Source organism: Syngnathus scovelli, chromosome 1 (assembly GCF_024217435.2).
Source record: "Syngnathus scovelli strain Florida chromosome 1, RoL_Ssco_1.2, whole genome shotgun sequence".
NCBI classification, from domain to species: Eukaryota; Metazoa; Chordata; class Actinopteri; order Syngnathiformes; family Syngnathidae; genus Syngnathus; species Syngnathus scovelli.
In genome coordinates this window covers 26,869,859-26,894,265 of record NC_090847.1, presented here as the reverse complement: position 1 = coordinate 26,894,265, position 24,407 = coordinate 26,869,859, and the positions used below count along the sequence as shown (strand labels likewise).

The following is a 24,407-nucleotide window of genomic DNA, read 5'->3' as shown; positions in this document are numbered from 1 at the left end:
GACAACGTTCCTTTCTTTCCACAGGACAACAACGTGGACGCCATCCACCCAGGCTACGGATTCCTGTCAGAGCGCTCGGACTTCGCTCAAGCCTGCGTCGATGCCGACGTGATGTTTGTCGGACCGACTCCGGAAACCGTCCGCAAGATGGGCGACAAAGTCGAGGCCCGCTCCCTTGCCATCAGTGCCGGTACGAAGAGCAACAGAGAGCGACCGAGTTTCAGGAACTGAAGGCTTGTTTCGATCTACGTGACTTTGTTCTCGTCAAGGTGTACCGGTGGTCCCGGGAACCGACTCCCCCATCAGCAGCCTACAGGAGGCCCACGCCTTCGCCCAGACCTACGGCTTCCCCATCATCTTCAAAGCGGCCTACGGGGGCGGCGGCCGAGGCATGAGGGTGGTCCGGGAGTACGAGGTGAGCCCCCGGCGCTTTCTATTCATGGCATTTCTGTTTTGTGTGGAATTGCTTGGATTTTATGACCATGGCTGCCAATCACCTTTCTGCTCGTCATGCGAAATTGCCTCCGGAGGTTCCTCAAGCATGCATGGCGGCTAAAAACATTGAGATCAATTTTCTGCCTGCCCCGGGTCCAATTACCAGAATGTATCCTAGCATTTATTGCGCATGTGGAACGTATGCCTTCTATTTCTCACATAAGTGATTTTTTGTTTTGTTTTTCCGCAAAAACAACCCTGCCAATGTCTAAATGTAAATCTCCCGAGATGCAGGCAGAAATGATTGACACATTTCCTTCTCTCTGATAACGCTCGCCTTACGGCATCTATTCTGCTTTTTTTTTTTTTTTTTTTTTTCTTTTTCTGCAAGCCCCAGCTATTTGTTTTTTGCATCTTATGAAAACTAATTGAATTCTCTTGTCGACGACGCAATGCAGATTTTCGCATAACAAAGTCAACGCGGAGTGACGCATTGTTTTTTTTTTCCCTCCTTTGGTGCAAGCGGGACTGACGACGCGTCTTCCCTCGTCGCTTTCATGTCCTACCTGAAACGTGGAGCTGGAATGTTCAAATGACCTCCCGCAGGCGCAGCTACATGCGTGCCGACGCTGTGCAATATTTCACTGACAGCCTGCCGCCAGCTTCTTATGCTAGCAATGTTTATTTTTGGGGCTTCCCATTTCTTAAATCCGACCACGTCCAACCAACTTCAGTTTTTTTTTTTTTTTTTCCCCCCGCCAACTTTTTTGTTGCCATCTCTGAATATGTGAGAACTTCAAAATGTAGGATGGATATGTAATACTCGCCAAGGCATATATTCTTTATCATCTGCAAAGAAAGACAAATATATGTGTAATTGAAATCCTAACCCAACACAATGGCAAAGGACATTATTCTCCACTTTTTGTACCATTTGATGCATTTTAACCTTTTCAAAGCGTGACAAATTAGTTGTTGACATTTGTTGTGACTGTTGCGTTTAAGGTACTTAAGTGGTGAAAAGATTTTGAAAAGCAACTAAACACAGGTCGAGTTAAAAGAAAAAAAAAAAATCCAATCTTGACACACCACAGATTGGTTGCCGGGTTACATTTTTTTTTTGGGTGGCATTTGTACATTAAATTTCACTCTCATCATTTATACAGCGCTAAATGTTGGCTGCTAATTAGAATGCTAATTAGCCTTTCCGCTAGCTGGTCACATAACCAAAGAAGTCGTCTTGTTTATCGAGTCAAAGTTTGGGCTGGCACTCGTGACGCATGCCACGGCCTTTCTTTTGCTTCCCTTGGAGAGGACAGGCCCCGGGTTGGCCGTAGTGAGTCACCTCTCGCCTCGTCCCAAAGTCGGATTTCACACGATGGCCCGGCAAGATGTCGCAGACCGACAACACAGATTGAGTCATGACCTTGACTCGCCCTTGCGCCTCCGTGCCGCATTGTCTCGCCGTGGATCGTTCGCAACAAATTCTCTGCTGATGGAAGGAAAGGCAAAAATGGAAAGTGATAAATTGAATAATATACCAGCAAAGGTTTTAAAACGTAACGGCCAGCTGCCGAGGTGCACAAGTTGACGTTTTCATTGTTTATTACGAAGAGCTATTTTTTTTTTTTTTGCCTCCTGACTGATACTTATGGATTTTCTTGCTTTGTTTGTCAGGAACTTGAAGAGAATTACCAGCGGGCCTACTCGGAAGCGCTGACGGCTTTCGGCAATGGCGCTCTGTTTGTGGAGAAGTTTATTGAAAAACCGAGACATATTGAAGTGCAGATCCTCGGTAAGTGCACTTGACGACGTGCGCCTATTCCCGAGCGGACCGAGCTCCCCGGTGGTGTTGCTACAGTAAATCCGTTACCTTACTACTGATCACATGACTTTGAAAATCCTTTATTGTTTACAAGTTAGGTACTTAAAGATACTTTATGAGTTACATTTAACAGATGCAGACACTCTTAAGACGTTTTTATGGATTTCACTTCACCTAAAAGTAGCCTGTATTTAATTGGATTTTAAAAAAAATATATTTATTTTTTATTTATATACATATTTTATTTATTCATATTTTTTATGTATTTAATTTTTGAAGCTAGATCGACAGCACAGTCTGTGTGCAGCCTAACTTATTTTGCTCTTATTATTTTACTCTTATATTTTTTAATTCGGATTATTTTTAACTCATTCACTGCCAGCTCTGGGGAAAATACATTTTTGACGTTTTTAGCCGTCAATGGCAGCGAATGAGCTAACAAAACAGACTGCATTTTCGTTTGTTATGCGTAAACAATATGATGCTCCATAATATCGCGCGGCTGCCGCAGTGCGAGTAAAGTATTTATCGATTGATTTTCAAGCTATTTTCCAACACCATCAATTGGTTAATAATGCGTCAAAATAACACACGACGTGGGCATCGATTTGCGGAACAAAATATGAAATTCACCTCTGGGCTTTTTTCTGGAAATGAGGTTTTTAAATATATGTATCCATTTTTTTTTTTCCCCCTTTTACTTTTGAGTGGGGGGAGGTCAATTGTTTTCACCTTCTGGATTGTGTGTGTCCGCAGGAGATAAATACGGTAATGTCATCCACCTCTACGAGAGAGACTGCTCCATTCAACGGCGCCACCAAAAGGTGACGTTCTCACACTCGTTCTCTCCTTCAAGCGCGGCCGTTACGATAAAACTTCACGAGAAGCTTTTGTCTTCCGCCCAGCGTCTCATTAGGCAACATATTAATACCCGATTATGATAATGGAGATTACCGCAGGTACCGAGAGGATAATACGGCAATGAAATCGTCCTAATGCCGTTATCCTCCGTCAAATGGACTTTGCTCTCGGTATTATCTCGGGAATTCATTCCAGCCCCTTCGGGCTTGCTCTTTGATTCCTTCCCAATTAATTAGCGGTAATAGCGTCACCTTAATAAATGCACAAATATCCGTCATCATATATGCGCTACGCGTGTAACTTTCATGCTGATCATATTAATATGCTAGCTAGGCGCGCTGCTTTTTGAGCTGACGTGACTTGATCTGCATTTGGCCTAAATCGAAGATTTTTTATTTTTTTTTTCCCCTGGCCCCTCGCTCACATGAAGAGCCGCCTGTTGGAATAGATTTGGAATGGTGGAGTACTGATGGGATATTTTTAGTCCCTCTGTCTTAGAAGCGAAATTCCGAGATGCGATAAGAAGGCTAATTGACTTCCTGCTGTGTTTTGTTTTTATTTTTGGTGCCCAACTGAATTTCTTTGGCTCACAGCCCAGCATTTTTTTTTCCCCCCTCAATCTTCAGCTTAAAAATGTCAGCTTGTAAAAGTGACCAAATAGGGACGTGTTCTCTCCATCGTGCAAACATGCTAGCTTGTCGCTAACACTGTGACCTTACTTTAAAGGTGGTGGAGATCGCGCCGGGTTTCCAACTGGACCCTCAGCTAAGAAACCGGCTGCATTCGGACGCTGTCAATCTCGCCAAATTGGTAAGTGTTCGCTCCCCCGCTGTTTTGTGTATATATATATATTTTTTATAGCACTCAAACATGTGTCACTGTAGGAAGTAGAAAGTTTGACAATAGTTAGAGCCAATGAGGAGAAAAAGAACCAATGACATTTAACTTGCGCTAGCTCATTTTATGCATTTTTTTTGGGGGGTTCAAATGTACTTAGTGTTTTTTCAAAAGGTGTTTTCATATTTTAAAGCATTTAAAGGACATTTGGAGTGCAGTCCCAAGCGCATGTGTGTGTGTGTGAACTTGAAATCTGTGGAAATAAAATGTGATGAGTGTATTTGGAATCAACTCTTAATAATATCCAGGCTGCCTGACTTTGGCCTAAAGTAGCTTTGACAGCATCATCTGAAGGAGTGGGTGGCGTGGGTGGGTTGGGGGGGGGGGGGGAAGCTCAAAGAGGAGATTTCACGCAGATAGCAGATGAAGACAAGGACAAGGGATTTGCCAAAGAAATAACGGAGAGAATATCTTATGTAAGAGAGGGGCAGAATACAAAGTGTTTACACTGGCCGGGGATGATTATTGGTCATGGCACAAGACTGATTTTTTTTTCTTTTTTTTTTTTTTTTGGGTTTGACCGCCCCCACGCCCTCTCCCCCTTCCTGTAATGACGACTCTTTGAACACGTTCGGGACGTCTCCTTAAAAGCCTCATCAAATCACACATTTAACGAACCATGTGATCTAATAATGTGTCACTGCTAAATTCGAAATAAGATGAAATGGCTGCCATCAAGGCAAAATGGGCTGCTTCTTCCTCTGGCAGTTGTAGCATGAGGGCATTTTTCAGAATACGCCATATCAATTAAATTATATGAATTAAATGAATGACTATATATATATATATATATATATATATATATATATACAAAAAAAAAATCTGTCAGTTGTAGCATGAGGGCATTTTTCAGAATACGCTTTATCATTTAAATTATATGAATTAAATTAATTTTATTATATATATATATATATATATATATATATATATATATATATATATATATATATATATATATATATATATATATATATATAATACAATTTATTTAATTCATATATATATATATATATATATATATATATATATATATATATATATAAAAATTTCTTTTTTAACATCTTGTTGGAACATTTTCCAACATTAACCTTTCTCTTTATTGATGACTTCAATCTAATAAATAACAAATACAGCATAGATAGTATTTTTGTATGCCACAAATAATTTTGGGACTTTCTGAAATCACAAATTTCACACAAATACTCGCAAGTGGATGGTGGAGAATGCGCAAAAGTATGACACACTTGCTCGGTTGAATTTGCCTTTAGCATAAGGCTAACAAAGAGCACAAAGCATTTATCTGTTATTAAAAAAAAAAAGTTTATTCTGATACACATGCATTACTTTACTGTGGTTTTGTTTTATTAATCCCATTTTTTGGAGTGCAGCCATTGTTGTGGCCGAAAGCGCCCTCTCAATGTGTACAATCCTTGCAAATGAGAGGGAAAGCACTTTGGGGGGGCGGGCCCCCACTGGGAGGACACAGAAGCCTTTCGCTTCAACCTCAACTAGTCTCTCGGCAGGGATTGAAAACTGCTCCCTAGCAACGTTCCACTTCGAGCGCCCGCCACCAAACACAAAACAATGAGTTGCTCTTAAGCAGAAAATTGTGCTCAAGCATCTTCTTGCAAAGCCTCGGAGCGAATAAATTGCGTACATATGTATTTGTTAAATAAGCGATGCAATTGTAGCCTTTCATGCTAATCAGCGTCTCATTGGGTAGTAATGACATGTTCTTGCGGACATTCAACCTGCTATTGTGGTGATTAGTGGTTTCTTCAAACTTAACTTTTATGCCGACAGTTTTAACTAATTTGAAAAAAAAAACAAAAAAACACATAGCTGTGTTTTTCTCGACATGAGATTTAAAGAAGCAAAATCCATTTGTCATTGAATTTAAAAGATTTTTTGTCCGGTGCCAGCCCCAAAATTACCAGTTTCGGGCACTCGAAAATTCTCCATCTCACCTGAAAAAAAAAATACCAAAAAAAAAAAAAGAATTAGCTAATTTTGCATCTTTGTGTTTCTCAAATTCACAATATTAGCAAAACTATAGAAACACTTTCCCGCCCGTTGTAGTTATCAAAACAAGTATTGTTTAGAATTCACAGAAAAACTCATTTTAGTACTTTTTTGCATTTATTTAACCCGTTCACTGCCATTGACGCTTATAGACATCGACGATCCATTTTTCCCGTTTTTGATCCATTTTTGATGGCAATATAAATTAGAAAAATCAATATTAACTGGCAGTGATTTAATTAGGCACCAAAGTTGAATCAGTACATTTATTTTGTGAGACTTTTTGCCATTTCTGATCCCTTGCACATAGCCTCAGAATTCTGCAAATGATTTCTCATTGGTAATCACTTACACACATGCATGCCTGCAATTTGTACGTTGCGTTCTCTGTTGTCTGTGAGTAAGCCAAAGTGCCTTTTTGCATGCAAATGCTGGTGAATTCTCTCGCAGAAAGAACGCTGTGAAGTAATTTCATGCTTGTGTAGCTCCAGACAGCGCAGATCGGCGCTGACAAAAGCATTATTACGCGCAAACATTTACACCGGGCGTCTCGAGATGGACGCGGGGGGGAGGGGGAGATTTTATGCAGACTGGCTTTTGACAACTCATTAGACATTTTTTTGCTTCTTCTCTGAAATATTTTGATCATAATCTTCTCTGGGGTGTTTGAGAGTCTTGAAAGTTAGCTACAGTGAACCGTGTCATGCTAACATTTTTAGCATAGATGTTCTAATTATTTTATAACTTTCAACATCTGGTCCTTCATGGACCTGTTTTGTACGTTTAATTGCAGTAGATCAGTAAATTGTCTTCCTTATGAATTAATTTTTTAGCTATCAGTGGTTGGTATTGAGAGTTCCCAATATTACTCGATACCTTAATTTGAGGCCAGTATCGACCCGACGTTGCTTTTATCTTAGGGTTAAGAACCTTTTTTTTTTTCTTCCTTTTTCATATTTCCCTGAACGTGTCGGGTGCCTGCGGTGCTTTCAAGCGCCGATCGTGACGGAGTTCTCGCATCGCTTAGATCCCGTCTGCCCTCCAAGCAGATCAAGCTCCTTTCAAATCGAAAAAGAGAGGTTTCAACTTTTCTTTAAAGCGAGCACAAATGCTAAGTGCGCTCAAGAAATAAATAATAGGTTATCTTCATTGACGAGGATGGTGTTTAACATGCAAGGAGGCTCTTCTGAGATGTCCGCGGGCAAGAAAAACAAAACGATCTGTCTAATTAGCTCAGGGTTTTCTGTGGATTCTTATAACTTGCTTTTATATCAGCGAGGCTCCGTACTGGATTTAACCTTCAGACACAGAGGAATGGTTTTCATAGTAATAATATCTCGTTTGTATTGTTTGACTTGTTTATATACTTTGTTTAGAGGTTAACTTAAAGCTAGAGAAATTCTATAAATAGCACCGAAGGCTCTTCCATGTGATAAAGAACACAAAGGCAATAATTTGTAATAAAATGCAAAACGCATGCAAACGAGGATGCGTGGGTTGCCGAGAACGTGTGTGTTGTGTTGACACCGGGCGCTTTGTATGTATAATACACACATCACATATACATAATTAGGACACGCAGACATTCATCGTGTCAACTCCCACTCTTCCCGTGTGTCCTTGCTCTTTATGCACGACGTACGCATCCTGCGTTATGAAAGCGGAAACCTTATTTATTTTTTTCCCCCCAACATTTTATGTGTCTAATATCAGCGCCGAGAATAGATCCTATCGCCGCACGGTTGCACGCGTGGCCGTGTGTGCTCATGTGTGATCACTAGGTGGCTTTATTCCCTCTACTTTTTCATCATTTCACAGACAAGAAGCTCATTATGCTTCCATTAAAGTGCTGACGGCGCAAGGGGAGGGGGGGGGGCAGATCTGGGCCAGGGAGAGAGCTCGAAGACCGAGATGAGCACGGAATCAGGGTTCCGAGAAGTGAGGGAATTTTTACACCAAGGGCCTGATTTACTAAGATCACAAGGAATGGCTGCTTAATTGCCACTGAAAAATCAGTAAAAGAATAAAAATGTAAAAAAAAAAATGGCCACTACTTAAAACATCTTTTTTGCTTCGCGGGTGAAAGTAAATATTACTTTCTTAAGATGGAACAATATAAATCGCAAGGGCCCTAAAATTGAACTCTGTGGAACACCTGCCACTCAGGGAAACCAAAGCTAACGCACAAAAATTCTTGCCAACATAATATCGTAAATCCTCACCACGTCGATTTTCGTCCATCGATAAACGAGTGACTAATTCATATGTATATATAGATTACATTAAGAAATAAAATGTAAAATCTGAAATTGGGAGCTCGTAACCTAGGGCAGGAAAAGGTTATGACGCAACGTAGGTCAAAAAGAAAAAAATGCCGCCACTTTTACGTGGTAACCTTTTATTTTTACAGTGTCATTAAACGAATCGGGTTGGCGTTCCTCTTCTCTCAATATGTCGAAAATTATGGCTCTACTTGGATGCTTTTTCCTCCCATTAATTGATAGTTAACATTCATTTTTACGAGCCCGCAATGTTGTACTTGGCCTCTTATATCACGCATAAATATGGATGGAATTTCAGCGACGGAATTTCAGACGACTCTCCGCTTTCTCTTTAGCTTCTTTGGGTCCACTTTACGGCTTCATTGTACCCTTCTCGTAAAATATTCGTCTTCTACATCTTCCTCTTGCTGAATAATACGAGTACAGCGGTACCTCCGCTTAGAAGTCATCTGACTTTTTCAAGATACAAGCCGTCGCTAGGGCTAACTTAACCGCATAAAGTCTTCAAATTATTCCACTAGCTTAATGCTAATAGATATTACCTTAACGCTGGAAAAAATACATAGACAGGCTAATGAAACTAGCATCAATGTGGTGATTATAACCAACAACTTAATATGATGCGGCACAAAAAAAAGAAAAGTTTCAAGTGCTACTTTACTTCACGTTGAGCTCCATCGCTTCTCGTTTGGAACTCCGATTGTTTCCTTTCAACCATGCCCATGCATTGCTCCCTTGCCATCTGCCCACGTGTGACCTTTGAACCTCCTAGCCACATCTGCCATGCTTTTTAATTAGATTTCACGGAGAGTTAGTCGCGAGAAGACTATTACCATTACTTTTGGACTCGTAGTCATAAAGGTGTGGATAAGTGTGTGGAGCTGATGTATTGGTGAGTGTGTGTGTGTGTGTGTTTTCACTTCTATCAGCGATGAACCCGACGAGAATTGCGCGTCCAGAGTCTGAGTGGGAATTGGATAAGATTAAGGTAGAATCATCTCCAACAGCAGTTCTTGCCAGAGAAGCGAGAGACAGGTTTGCAGAGGAACAAAGTTGCAGCCAACTCACGACACGCCGCCTTTCACTTTTTAAGATGCTCTCGTGTCTCACCCCAGAATTGGAAATGAAAAGGAAGCGACACAGTGGCAATTTTCCGGTTCATGCCATCTCCCCGCTCAGCGCGAGCAAATGAAAGGCATGAGCGACGAGGAAAAAGGCTTTTCTGGCCTCACGGCGCGTCGCCACTTGACTTTGCTTGATTATGTCAGGAAAAGGAAAGGGATGCTTTTGTCTTAGCTTTTCTTTCTGGGGATTTAAGAAAGAGCATTCTTTACGCTTTTTAAATATTCACTTGTAACCTTGCAAAAGAAGAGCACTAAAAATAAATTGCCAGAGTGGAATGCGCCTGCAGAGAATTGACTGTACCCCGAATGATTAAACTCGAAAAATATGCAAACACATAAAATGGAGGACATGGGGAGCAAACGTTTTTCGAAAGATATCAGAGGAATATTTTGGAGTTGCTTGCTCGATGTTTGCATTTTGATTAATGCATGCTGTTGAATTAATACGCTTTAACATGATGGGGGAAAAAAAATGATATTGCCATTTCACCGCTACATTAAATGTCATTAAATATTACGTCACTTAGCGTACTGCCGGAGAAGATTTTCATTTACTTTACTTTAACGCTTACATTTTCAAGAGGAGTATTTGTTGTGTTTGTATGGCTTAAAAATTAAAAAAAAAAAAAAAAAAAAACACAAAATCATTGGCTTTATCAGAATTTCATTCTGCCAAATATATTGGTCAGGCCTTAACCAATACACTTAACTCAAACTATTTCTTCCACAAACATTAATCTGCTTCAGCCCCGCCCCCCAAAAATGTGGTACTGTTTTTTTAATAATAATAAAAAATAACTTTATCTATATGCTGCACTGTTTGTGTTCATAGATCCACTATGCCAATGCTATTCGTTAGCATCTCAATGACATTATGCATTGTTTGTTAGCCTCAAGCTAATATTACTTTATTAAAGCGAAGTTTCATGAGGTTTTTTTTTTTCTTCCCCTTCAAAAAAATCAATTTTTTATCTTGTTTGGCACTGGAATAAACAGCCTGAAGCCTCTTTTTGAAAAACTGCCTATCATTTATCCTCACATTTCAAAGCAAAAAAAAAAAAATGAATGATGAGTCACTCCATCTCAAGTTACCACTCCAAATTTTTACAAAGGGGAGTTCACTGGGTTGTTGCAAATTTTGTGTATAAACTCGAGTTTACAATTACCATTCGCCATTGGGTTAGTGTTGATCTCAGCATCGCATAGAAATAGTAGTCAAAATATGAATCTGTAAATAAACACGGGAGCAATGGCTTAGTGCTGTCTGTTAGAAAAAAAATATGCAAATGCTGCAAATATTGCGTATATGCACATAAATTTACCTGCGGGGTAAAAAAAAACAACAGTATTGCACTGGAGGAAAGCATCGCACAAAATAAACAGCATATGAAATGCAGCAGAATGATAAATTGATGGGGGTTGAATTGAAACGGGGGAGGGGAGGGAGTGGCTGGGATGGATTCTTCAAAGTTTACTGAAGTACTTTTTGCAAAAATTAACAAACAATAATCGAACAAGCTAAGGCGACTTATCAGCCTCTCGCTCTCTCGCACTCTCTCTCTCTCTCTCTCTGCAAGCACTTCACCCTTAAAAACCATTTGCAATATTTGGAGAGGATGTCAGAAATTCAAATTCAAGCAGTGCACTCCACATTATTAATTTTTTTTTTTTTTTTTTTCACAAGACCAAAACATCACATCACATCTACCATGTTGAACTGTTGAGAGGACTCTTTTAGCTTCAAGAGGCAGGGAAGAACAAGTGGCATAAAAGCACTCTTTTTCTCACCCCCCCCCCCCAGAATATATTTGATCACACCGCAGAGCAACTCAAATTACACATCAAAAATAGATTTACATCCTAAATTCAAACATTTGTTTCATCTGCTTCGTTTGCTAGTGTTTTTCTAGGCTGCCCTGCTTCCAGCATGTACATTTTTTTTTTTGTCCAATCCAATTTCAGCTTCTACTTGCTAGCATGTCACAAAAATCCGCCCACAGCCTTGAGAATTACTTTTGCTGATAATTTCTTTAACCAATCACATGACAAATTTATCCTCACACAATTCAAATAATAATTAGCCTCACTAGTATAATATATAATACTATTTCATTTCACAGTGCCAAGCTATGTAAATAAATAAATAAAGAAAGAAAGATAGAAAGAAAGAAAGAAATAAGCAAACAAATAAACAATTAAATAGACAACTGAATAAATAAAAAGAAACACACACGTAAAAAATACATAAAATAACAAATAAGTAAATAAATAAATAAATAGACAACTGAATAAATAAAAATAAGCACACACACATAAAAAATACATAAAATATTAAATGAATAGACAAATAAATAAATAAATGACCTGGAGAGTTTACGATATGAACTACTGTCCATAAAGAAAATGGAAAAATATTAAAAAGTCTCATTCAGCATTACAAACGTCCAAAATAAAATACAACGGGGGACACACGATGTAAATCACAATCGCAATAATGAGGTAAATACTGTAACGCCAATTCCGACCAGCAGAAGGCAGCGCTACCTTACGAGATTCAAATAGCGAAGAAGAGACTTACACCTGTCGGAACGTTACAAACGTGTCAATTTCCCTAAAATGTACTATCAGCGACCACAATCACATAATCTCGATCATTCATCACGATTACGTTATGGCCCAGCTTTTCTCCAAAACGGTACCAGAAGCAGCATGGTGGATGTGCAAGTAATCACACAGCCAGATATTTTTGTTGACACTGGTCTTTTCCTCGTGCAATTGGCGCAAATTCATCTGGACAATGTGCCTGGATGTCTCCAGGCGGTTGAGCCGAGTTCTTGTTTACTGTCGCCTAGCGCCGAACATTCAGGCTGGCAGTTTTGAGAGGTGCTCACAGCATTATTTCTCCGTCGCCATTTTCTACCGCTGTGAGTGCAGCAGTATCGCCAACACCTTTTTTTTTTTTTCTCTTCCCCCTCTCACCTTACATAGCAGACATTTGCAATTAGGCTTTGTGCATCTGCTTGGTGCTTCAGAGCAAGTTCTCTCAGCTTTCCCCGCAAGGACGTCTCGGTGAAGAATCCAAACAGAAGACGGGTGGCGGCGAGCATAACAATCCCTCCAGTCTTTGAACTCCAAGGACAGAAAGAAGCGCAAGCTAAGTTTAGCAGGCGGGAGGGGGAGCACAACATGAAAAGTTTAAAATTCTCATTTTTTTGTTTTTTACATCAAAACAGTCCCAAGCCAGACTGCGCTCGCATTGAAAAAATACGATACCAATACGATTTAGACTGTTTTGTGTTGAAAAATAATCGAACACAGGTCGCATATTGGCAAAAATTGAGCTGCAATGCAAACGTAGCCTTGGACATGGGGAGTGTGTGCGTGTGTAACGGCAGCCTTGCGTGCGAACGTGGATATTTTATTGTCGTCGAACAGGCCTTGAGCGTTGCGTATCCATCATGATTAGTGTGAGAGGTTCTCCTTTTTGTTCGCAGGGCACATCCGTTTATGCTTCAATTCTCTAAGTGAGGATGAATCAGCGGGCTCTTTGTCAGTTTGCAATTCTGATTTCTTGTAAAAACATATTTGTCAATAAGAAAATAAAAACGGGTGTTTTTGCTCTACTTTTTAATGAGAGGAAAATAAAACAAAGGAGTCTGACTTGTGTGGAGCCCTGTCCCAGATTTGATATTTTTCAGCTTGAATCAAGTTTCTTGAAGTTTCTTTTTATGTTTGTTTAGTCTAGCAGAACAAATAGGTCTGCTTTCTGCTGTGGGAATTATTATTATTATTTTTTTTACATCATGTTAGTGTTTAATTCATACTGCAAAGAACAGAGGAGATAACCCAGGGTGATTTTTTTTCTTCCACCTGCAGGTGGGCTACGAAAACGCGGGCACGGTGGAGTTCTTGGTGGACAAACACGGCAAGCACTACTTTATCGAAGTCAACTCGCGGCTTCAGGTGGAGCACACGGTGACGGAGGAAATCACTGAGTAAGTAATGTGGGTTTTTACAATTACATATATTAATTCACATATAATCTGATTTGTCAGTGATGTCCACCACAAAGCATAATTTTTTAAAAATTTAATAATTTCTTTCCACTCAATATTGCAATTCAATATGCAATTATTTTGTCAAGGACAGTTTCGCATGTATTATTTTTTTTTAGATGTATTTTATTCCACTCAATATTGCAATTTAATATGCGATTATTTTTTCAAGGTTAGTTCGGCATGTATTTTATTTTATTTTGTAAGCTAAATAACCAAATCCCTTCCCGTTACAAAGAAATGACAGACAATTAACATTATAAATATTCAAAATGAACGTTGACTGTCGCCCTGGCCCCCACCCAACCTTTCCTGTCTCACAAAATTTACGGAACTCTCCCAAGGATCCTCCAAACACTTAATTGGAGTTAAACTTTTACAATTTCCGACTATCTCCGAGGCGGGGAAAGTGTCTAAATGTGATTCCGCAAGTGGGTCGGGCTGGGCGACGCCGACTGCATCATAGAGGAGCAAGTCTCCGTATGTTTGCACGATCAGTTGAAGTCATTTCCATCAAAAGTCGGCGTTGAAAATTTTTTGCATTAATTTCGAGCTGGAGGCTGATTTGACTTGGCCCGAGAGGAGCGGCGTCCTGCGTGAAGGTGGCCGTGTAGCGGTCATCTCGTTTGCACAGGCAGTCGTCGGGCCCCGGTGGCCGGCCGCAGATTACGCCGGTGAGGGGAAAATCGCATGAAACTCGAAAAAAGCATGTTTGTTAAATTCTCTCTCCGAGCTCGTCAGGCTTTTTCCCAAGGCTGTCCGATCAAACTCTCTGTGTGCTTGACATCATTTTCATCCTAAAAAGCCAAAGCCCTTGCTCTAAATTCCCCTCCATCCCACTTCACACCTTGCCTCTCTATTCCTTCCCTCATTTCAACTATAGCTCCAAACTGGCACAGATTAAAAAAAAAAATGGTCGCCTCCCCGGACTGCAGGTGGTCTTGTGAGCCCCTAAAGTCCTTCTTGAAAGCCCCTTCAGTCGCTGTTTGATCAACAAAGCCCGGCTGTGTTTGCTGGAGATTATATCCGCCCGTTTCCTTGGCATCCTCGCAGCGGGCCCGGTGGACCCGTGCCCTTGTCAACGTTTGCGGCTATTTCTGCCTTCCCGTCTTTAAAACCAGAGCTTGTTTTAGCGCCGGTTAGCTTGTCTCTCATCACCGCCCGTCCCTACATCCATCTGTCTCTCCGTTATCACCGCTGTCACATTTGATAGCTAGCCCGCTCATTCATCTCTCCACTTGATGGCGCCGTCCCGAACTTCACCCTTTGGCTCATTTGCTCCACGTGGCGCTTCGTATTTCTCATCCTGCCCCCTCTCTTTTTAAGTTTTTTCAGAAAGAAAAAAAAAAAGCTTGCTTGTCATTGCACCACGAGCGATACCAAATACTCAACCAGAAAAATAATGACCCACAAGGGGATACCGCCAAGTTACCTGACGGCGCCCTATTTACGCAGATGAAAGGAAAAACATAAGGGAGGGGGAGGGGGGAAAAAAAAACAATCCAAAAACTGAGTTCCTCGAAGGAGAGCATAGTTTGAAGTTGGTAAAAAAAAAAAATCAGCAAACAGACGTGTTGAGATGCGGGCGAATCTCTCTTTTGGCTTTAGAGCGCCTCGTCGTTAGCCACGAGTGCACGCAAAGGTGGGCGGAAGAGTGACAAGGAATCCTCGCACATCACATTTCTTCACCGCAAATACGAGAACGCTTTTGTGTCATTCGGAGAAAGGAAGCAACATCTCTCATTCGCGCGTGGGAAAATACACCCTCGCGTCGAGAACTCTTGACGTCCAAAGACTCCTTCACTCCACTCTCCTCGATATGCGTGAGAGAGACCAAAAAATAGCGTGTTGTATAATCTCGCCAAGCATTCGGAATATCATCTTTTGAGTGGCAGACGTTGTGTGTGCAGCATTTGGGAGAAAAAAAAAAAAAAAACAAAACAACAAAAAGCCCGCCTCTCAGTCCAACTCTGCCCTCCCCTCCTCAATTTGTCCTTAATTTAGCTGTGAGTAATCTTTCTGCTGCTCTCATGTTAAGTATGCGTGAGCGGCCCAGTGCTCACCACGGCGAGCCCGTCAGATCTTCAGCTCGCCCGTGTGGGACGGACTTATATTGAACGCGGGGAGCCCTGTCTGTAAAGCGCAACATATTTATCGTGTGTTGCCAGGAGATATCTTCTCCCCCCCCTGGCAACCCTGTGGGGTGGACAGCAGTAGCGTTTTCTTCTCATTAAGTGCCCAGGCCCGGGTAGCCGCATCTTAAGAGACTGCGGGCAAAAACGACATAACAGAAGCAAATGAACATCTTCATCAGTGTGACAGCGCGCGAGGAAGAGTGAGAAAAATCCGCATGAAGGAATTTAATTCATCCATCGCCACACGTATGAATAAACCATAAACGCCGGAGCAGCCTCGTCTTCATGTAGGCCACTTAACGGAATTGTCTTCAGGCTGCTGATGATCATCATTATCATGCTGTTCATGCGCGCGCAAGTTAAAAGTGATTAAATGTCAACTTGAAATCGGCTTGAAGTGCTTTCTATTGACAAGCTTTATTGATGGCTTTCACAACGAGTCAGCCCGCATCCATCCATCCATCATCGTGACAAGTCACACAGTCACGCCCCCTTATCGGGCATATCGTTTACAGACTCAACCGCGATGGGTGAAAATCCCTGATGAATGTATATACGATATTTCTACAGCACACATGTATATATAATATAAAATAATTATATATAAATCAATATAATATTTAATAATATAACATAATGTATAATGATCATCAGAACAACAATAATATAATATAATGTAATATAATATAATGTCATATATAATATAATATAATATATAATATAATATAATATAATATAATCCATTAAAGGCTCTAAGAAGATTTCACAGTGCAAATTTGTACTTCTATGTAATAATCAGTAACATTCATATTTCCAGGCCGTTGTCATGTCACTTTATTGACAGCTGACATAAAAAGAAATAGAATTGATTAAAAAAAGAATAAATACAAATAAAAAGAATTGAACATTGTATGTCAAACACCAAAGTGTTACAGCAACCCATATCGTTTCGACTGATAAAAGTCCATTAGCTTAACGCTAACAGTTAATGGGAAACTCCATAGATGGGCTAAGGAAAATTAGCATGGACTTTATTGTAGTTATAATCCGCGCTGAACCACCGCACTTGGGCAGCAGGAAGATGTTTTAAAAAAAGTATTATCGTGCGCTTTCAATGCACGCCCTACGTGGACTCGGTTCTGAGGCCGTGCCTGCACATGCATCGGCATGTCATTGCCTCCTGCTAATTTGTCTCAAATGACTGCGGTCCATCTTCACCAGAGCCACAAATAGCGACGGAGCGTCAGGAAGAAGCAGAGATACGACGCATTCATTTACAAAAAAAAAAAACGGGGCTGACAAATGAGTCAGGTAAGAAAGAAGAGGGATGCGGGGAATTGGAAGAGGAGGTGACTGACCGCAGGCTACAATGGGAATACCGTCCTGAATAAGCGGCGCAAAGGTTTCCGCCTGCGTGGCTTCGATATGTTTCAGCCCGACGTCGACTTGCCGGCATTAGTACATGACACACGTTCTTATCTCCTCGCCGCACTCTTTTGTCTCCTCGCATTGTCGTCGGTGAAAGCAGCTGCCATTAGCTGCTTTTGCCGTGAAGCAGTGTCACATTTATTCCCCCCCCCCCAACCCTCACCGCACGCCCCCTCCCATGTCCTGCCTCGTCTTAGTCATTCCCTCTTAACCCTTCTTCAGCGTGGGCTCTCTACTCCGTTGCTCCATTTCCCTCCAATTTTACTTATTTATGTCACTCATGGATAATTGAATGTGTTTTGCTTGGCCTCACCTTGGCCTTCCTCGCCCTTCGAGAGTCCTCGGCATCCCCCTGCCAGCGTCATACCGAGCGGCGTTCCCTCCGGTTCTTTTCGTTTGCTGCATTTCCACGTCGTCGACAAGCTCGAATATCGATTATGATGATTGCAGCTGATTTCGAGTCGCCCATTTTGCTGAATACCAGCTTCTTACGTACGTGGATTGTCGCGTAAGCGCATTTATGCGGTGCGGCGTTTCGTCCGTTTGTCCGCGCGTGCGTTTCTGTGGTTTCCTCGAGCGAGCCGTGAAAAAAAATTCAGGTGATTGCAATTGTGCAGCGATGCATCCCAGCGAGTGATTGAGAAGCAGGCTGATGAATGAGTGGAAACGCTCGAATTGTTATTATTTACGATAATGACACAGATGCTTATCACGACGACGCTCACGTCCGTCATTGTTTTGGATGGGATGTTTTTGTTTGCGCCACTCTGCTAGCATTTATGCCTTTTTAATTTGCCGTTTGCCACGTTTGCTGGTCCGCTAACGTGCAGTAATTGTATTGCGCACGCCAATAAAGCACAGCGGTTGATTCATTTAGCCAATAAACAGTCTTACCCTGCTTTGTTGCCGTTCATCATACCCGACCCCAGCTGTTTTTTTTTTTTAAAAGCTTGTTCACATTATCATTATTGTATTTAAAACCTTTTTCCCCCATTCAAATGAATTAAAATGCAATTAAACCATTCCAGCCTACGTTAAAATCACAACAAAAATTATGGTGAGCAAAAATCGCGCTCCCGAATATTTGTGCGTTATTTAAAAAAATAATAAAATAAATTAAGACCATCCGACGTTATAACTCCTCTTATCAGTACGGCACTAATATCAGTCCTTCTTCACAGAGGATAAAGACGAATGTGACTATTTTTTTTTTATGTTGCTTTTATTCAATTCGACGCTTGAGCGCAACAGATGCTGTTTAGCATTAGCAATACGCTAGCAGACTGAAAATCTAAGGTTGTTTTAAATACACCGAGAGTTATTCTCAGTTTTATTTTTCCTGTCGCCTCAGTTTTATGTTTGACGGTAAATTTCTACCGGGAGTGGCATTAGTCGGATGTAAAATTGATGCCGAAATAAAAATAAAAACGAAATGACAAAATTCACAACAAGCATCAAGTCATACCGCAACATTCATGCTTTTATAAGACAAGCCTAGCATTAATAAAACCCCTCATTTACATAAATTACCGTGACCTAAATGATAAATTAGACTGTAATTTCCATACATTCTATCCAATAATCCCCCTTTGGAGTCCTACTAAGCCTTTTTCGCCCTCTCGGGGGTTGTGAGCCGGGTGCGATCAAAGGTTAGACACCAGCATGGGGATTAAGCATGGTGAGGATGGAAAGGTCCTGACACGCACACACATGAAGACTCAAGCATGCACACACTCTTTTTGGAATCCCTCTGCCTCTCCGCATTCCGATGTCTACCGCCACTCAACGACTATCAATAATAAAGAAGTCACTTTTTCCTGAGCCGGGCTCTCACATTCATAAAGCACGCTGGGTTTGCTCAACAGCGATTTGCTGGGAGTGATACGACTCCTGCACTTATGTTTAGTCGACGCCACACACACACACACGCACACACACGGTCAGAGCTGGTCGAATGCCTGAAGGGAGATGTAGTGGCGTGAAATGACAGATTCAAGACCTGCGGCCTTTTCCGCCAGCTGGTGGGTCTTACCTGTGCTGATGTCATCATCCCCATTTTACACACACGATGCATATAATTGGCCCGATTTGCTTCCATGTGCTTGTTACTCATGCATACGGTGTCTGCCAAGATGTTTATTCTTAGTGTGAAAAAAGAAAGTCAGGCTAAATCTTTGCGGTTGTAATGTTTTTTTAACGACTTGTACACATTAGCATTTTCCGCTGTCTTTACTGTGTCTCTCGTCAAGGTTGTTTGCCGTCTCGGTTGCAATTTGACATTTGTGTTGTCTCTTGTTTCCAAAAAAAAAAAAAAAAGAGAGAGCTAATGTGGCGTGATGCTGAGTTTTAGTTAATGTGCTCCTATTAATCAAGGGCGCAAAGCCGCAATGATTTTAATTCAACAATTAAGCACACCCAATCAATCAATGTTTTAATATGACCTAACTTTTCCAAACTTCTACTTTCATGTCAACTGTAGGCGTCTTTTGAGCAACACTTAAAACCCGAATAAAGAAAATTACATCGGAGAACAAAATGCTTTGAGGAATTGTACGTCAGGGGCCGAAGGTGTTTCCTGTTGAAAGCCAACCTGAGGGCTCATGAATATTCCCTTCACGAGTGTGAGCTAAAGACGTCCGGCCTTTATGGAAATAATTGGAATTAAGCGCCGGGCGCAGAGTTGAGTTGCACACCAACCAAATGTCAAATAGCGGTTTAAAACGTTGTTAAGCGCAGAGCGGGCTGTTAAATCGTGTGTGTGTGTGTGTATGTGTGTGTTAATACAGAGGAGTACATGGATTACCTTGCCAAATGGACTTACTAACTTCCCTCCCGTATTACATGTGTAGGTTCATGCAAAGCACCTCGAACGACGTCACTTGTTAGCATAACGCGATTTCATTTTTGTCATTTTAGCCGAAAAGCTGAAATCAAAGAAGGCTAACGTGCGTTTGAGTGTACCATCGTTTACTCCATAGTGTTACGGATAAACCTTAACCTCTATGAAATGAAAAATGTGCTCGTTTAAACGTAGTATTGTAATTGATATTGGGTTTTGCGGAATTTGAATTCACTCGTTTTTCTCCATCTCGCGCAAAATGGCCGCCCCCTGAGAGAGATAACGTTTTTTTTCTATTTGTCACTCACAGTGAAAGTTTTGTGTAAACCAAAGAAAATTAAATATTGTATATGTAAATGCAAAACTATTAAAGCAAGTCATATTTCGTCGAACAAACGTCTCCTAGCTTAATGTGAATTTTGCTAGCTCAATGCTAATTGTAGAGACCGGCTAACAGAAATTAGCATAGATGTTACGGTAATGATTAAAAGTTCCGCGTTTTGACTTATTTTGCTGACACGTTTTTATTGTTTGCGGCGTATTGGCGTGTCATGTAAAATGCAGTGCGAAGACGCCGTAGAAGAAGAAGTCGTAGCGACGCTCTTGTTGTTTTGAGTATGCTAATCGGATTTGTATCTCATCCGATGTGGCGGCGAATTTTTGGTGCATAAATATCACATGCGGGGGCACATTAATGATTCATTAGGTCCTTAAAATGATGCTTTCATGTGATGTGCTATCCATACATTGGCGCAAAGGGGGTTCCGTGCGTGTTTGTCGTTGACCTCGCATGTTGGCCGTAACGGAAATAGGCGTCGCTCCTCCTCTTCTCGTCTTTCTCGTCTCATCCACCGCTGCCTTCTGGACGCCAGGCTTATTTTGTTTTCTCCTCCTCACTCTCCCATCTGGTTCATAACAAGGCAAGCAAGAATTAATTAGGGGGCAGATTGCCAGGCGGAAGAAAACGACGGAGCCTGCGAGCTGAAAAGGAGACGGAATCGCATCAGATAGTTAGTTGCGTGCGTCTTTGCTAAATATATTTTCAGAGGCTGCTGTCCATGCTTTGTTTGGCCATCTTTTCGGCTTCTTTGCTAAATTGGAGTCAAAATGGCGTCCTCGTACCACAGTGATTGCAATTCCTTATTTGTCATCCTCTGTATGGCACGCGCCTCCCCGCCATCTCATCTGTTTCCTTTTCTAAAAGCATCTAATGAAATTCATACAAGAGCCTCGACGCATTCCTCGCCACCTGTGTTTTGTGCGATTATTCATACGTACGCCATCCTCTCCCCTGGCTTTTCTCCACCAGCTTCTTTTTTCACCGGTCGCCATTTTGCTTTTATTCGTCCCTCCTTTGCTTAAACGATTTCGCAGAGCCAATGCTACGCTAATAGCTAAACCGGGTCCAGCGGTAAGCAGTTGATTAGGATTGTGTTCCCTAATACTGTATTGTGGCAAGGGAGTTTGCTACTTAGCATTTAGCGCTATTTCCGCCACCGCGGGTTCCAAGCCTCTAATCAATTGGACATCCATTAGCATCTCCTCCTCCCACGCCACCAGCTCCATCCTTTCTTTCACAGACTTCCCCTTCGAGTGAGGCCAAATTCAATCCCTTTCCACACTCCCACTTTGAAAGCAGCTGTTTATCCTCTTCCACACTCCCACCGCCGCATCGCTCCCCCACTCCTCGCCTTCCGTCGGAAGCTTTCATCTTGTTTGTTTCTCACTCTCTTCTTTGTCAGCGTGCACCGAAGGACAACGGTTTTCCGCTTTACCTGCCGACTTCTTCTCGATCACATCGTCGTCTTCTCGCGCCCGCTGCATTTAGTGCAATGACCTTTAGTGATCGGTGACTGGAATAATGAGGCTAATGTACTGTTAGAATGGAGCGAGCGTACGTTTTGTTTTTGTGTGTGCGGGCTTTATCACGTCTTGCACTCCGAATAAGTATTGGGGGTTACATAAGCGTGTTTTATTTGTAGTGATACAGGGGCATGGGAGCTTAAAGGTGCTGCTCTACCTTTGTCAGTATGATACACTCGTCCTTTGCAGATAACATCCAGTGCAAGAAAGCATCCTTTTCGAGAGCCAGAAACTGTCTTTGTATTCTGGCGTGCCAGTGTTATTGATTTTTGGACAGATTTTCTTTCTTTTGGACAAAAGTATCGTGAAATGTTCTTTATTTGTTGTTTAAGGACCGATTCATTTATGTATTTTTATTCATTAGTTGATAGATTAACCGGTTAGCAGAGTTTCCGTCTGCTGAACATCAGAATCAGCATTACGTTGGAAAAATCCTTATTGACTCAACTCGGCTCATCTTTATTTCTAGAACAATTTAAAAACAAACTTTTTTTGCTTAGCCGGGCCATAGATCTAACTGCATAGCGGTGAAAGGAAAGGACATTTCTTAAGACTTAACCCAGGGGCAGTAAATTCAATGAAAACAGTAGGGGCTCCGAAATTGAACCCTGCGGAACACCAAATGAAAGTGAGCTAAAGTCGGACTTGGAGCACCCAGTGCTAACCCAAAATGTCCTATTTGCTAAATAGGATCTATACTACTCTTGCTCACCTGGTCTTGCAAACGAGCAAACAGGATACTGCGATCCACTGTATCAAACGTTGCAGTCAGGTCCAACAAAAAAACTAAACAAAAGTCTTTAAAGAGAGCCAGTCACACTTAAGTCATAAAAATCCATCAAACAGAGCGAGAACATTCTTACCGCCTTGATGAAAAGGACTTCAAGTGCTGCCATTTCCTCATCTGCCGAATAGCCAATCAGGACCTTTTTTTTTTTTTTTTTAATTCGACGCACGGAACGATGTGCAAGGTGGAGGACCGGTGCTCCTCGAAGCATTTTGCTTTTTTTTTTTTTTGACTGTCAGCGATAAAATCGAAACTTGGCAGCCATTCAAAGGCCTGAGAGAAAACAAATGCTCGAGTACTCAGCTGGAATTGCCTGCAAGAGAAATAGATGTACACCATCGGGCTTGACATCTCGGTATGGCGGAAATAAATAGATTGACACTTGAGAACATCATGTAAGGCAACACCAACGTACGACTGCGAAATAATCTTCTTGGAAGTGAGTCATTGATGGATTGAAAATTCAAGGAGGAGAGAAATTAAATTGATCGTGTCCCTTTATTATTTCAATAGATATAAAAAAAAAATTCAAAATGTGCTCGGTTGGGTTTAAAAAATATGGAAAAATTTCCGTCACTCAACTCCGAGCAAAGACGGTAGCGTGCCAGCGGAGCCGTCAGAACAACAACACGAGCGTCAAGTTGTCTACCATTCGACTTTCTCCAGCAACACATTTCACAGCAGGCGGCCGCATAATCGTCCTTCTGCTTGCCCAGTGTGACACAAGCGCTAATTGAGACGAGCGGTCCGAGACGGCTAGCTTCTGCTTGTCGCACATCCCGCACTTGTTGACTTCTGCTGCTGTATGTTTTGTTATGAAAGGTCAATTATCTGAACTCAGAAATGAGCGCTCTCTTGCTCTATTTTTTTTTTTTTTTTTATTATTCGACATTCTGTGTCAAGTTGCATCTGTCGGAAAGTGGAATACCGTATTTTCCGGACTATAAGGCGCACCTAAAAAAACTCATTTTCTCTAAAGCTGACAGTGCGCCTTATAGTCAGGTGCGCCTTATATATGGACCAAATTCCGGCCCGCGGGCCGCATAAATTTCTACTGGCCCGAAGCATTGTGTCATAAAATCAATCATAAGTGGCGCCACTGAAGACTATGAATCATAAAGACTATGGATCCATATTTTGTGATTATAAAGTAATTTCTTGCGTCTGAAGTTGAAATAAAAAAAGATAAAATGGAGAATGATTTGATTTGGATTAAAAATCTGACATGATGCAACCTGGCCTGTTTACTGCAGTCACAAACACCAATATCACCCTTCTTATTCATACAACAATCACAACAATAAAACAAACTTAATACATCTAATAAAAATAAATTCATTCACCTTTCATAAAATTATTTTATTATTTCAATCTTTAACTTTAACTTTTAAAGTTTACTGATCTATCTAACTGTTTTATTTTGTACTTATTAAAGTAAGCTTTACATGTTTATTTTGTGTGTTGTGTGATATTAACATTATTGATATATTCTTATTGTTTTTACTATTTCAAGTTATCTTGTGATTGCATTAATATATGGACAAAGTTTTAAAACGGGCCATTTATTGAAGGTGCGCCTTATAGTCCAGTGCGCCTTATAGTCGGGAAAATACGATAACTAAAATTTCCCGCATACAGTACAGACAATAGCACAAAATTGGAGAAGCGTACTAAATGACAAAGATATTTCTTGGACTCACCAGTAATCGATTCAGGTTCTGCTCCCACCAACCAATCAGTGGATGGAAACATTTATAGGACCCTCTATAGGCAAATTTTTCTTGAACTCAGATGTGTTTTTTATTTGCTAGCTTCTTTTTGCAGGCTTCCTTGCACTCAATAATAATCTCCAAC

The 24,407-nt window shown here is 41.1% G+C and overlaps 1 protein-coding gene across 2 annotated transcripts in view; it reads left to right on the top strand.

Moving 5' to 3' along the window:
* The window catches only part of LOC125987285 (pyruvate carboxylase, mitochondrial), a 110,751-nt gene that overhangs the window by 7,643 nt on the left and 78,701 nt on the right, over positions 1–24,407 (top strand). For both annotated transcript variants that reach the window (XM_049751607.2, XM_049751599.1), the window contains exons 5-10: positions 25–190; positions 270–415; positions 2,113–2,230; positions 3,017–3,084; positions 3,848–3,931; positions 13,323–13,441. In XM_049751607.2, the coding sequence (XP_049607564.1) occupies positions 25–190; positions 270–415; positions 2,113–2,230; positions 3,017–3,084; positions 3,848–3,931; positions 13,323–13,441 (701 nt within the window). The remainder of the gene's footprint in view (positions 1–24; positions 191–269; positions 416–2,112; positions 2,231–3,016; positions 3,085–3,847; positions 3,932–13,322; positions 13,442–24,407) is intronic.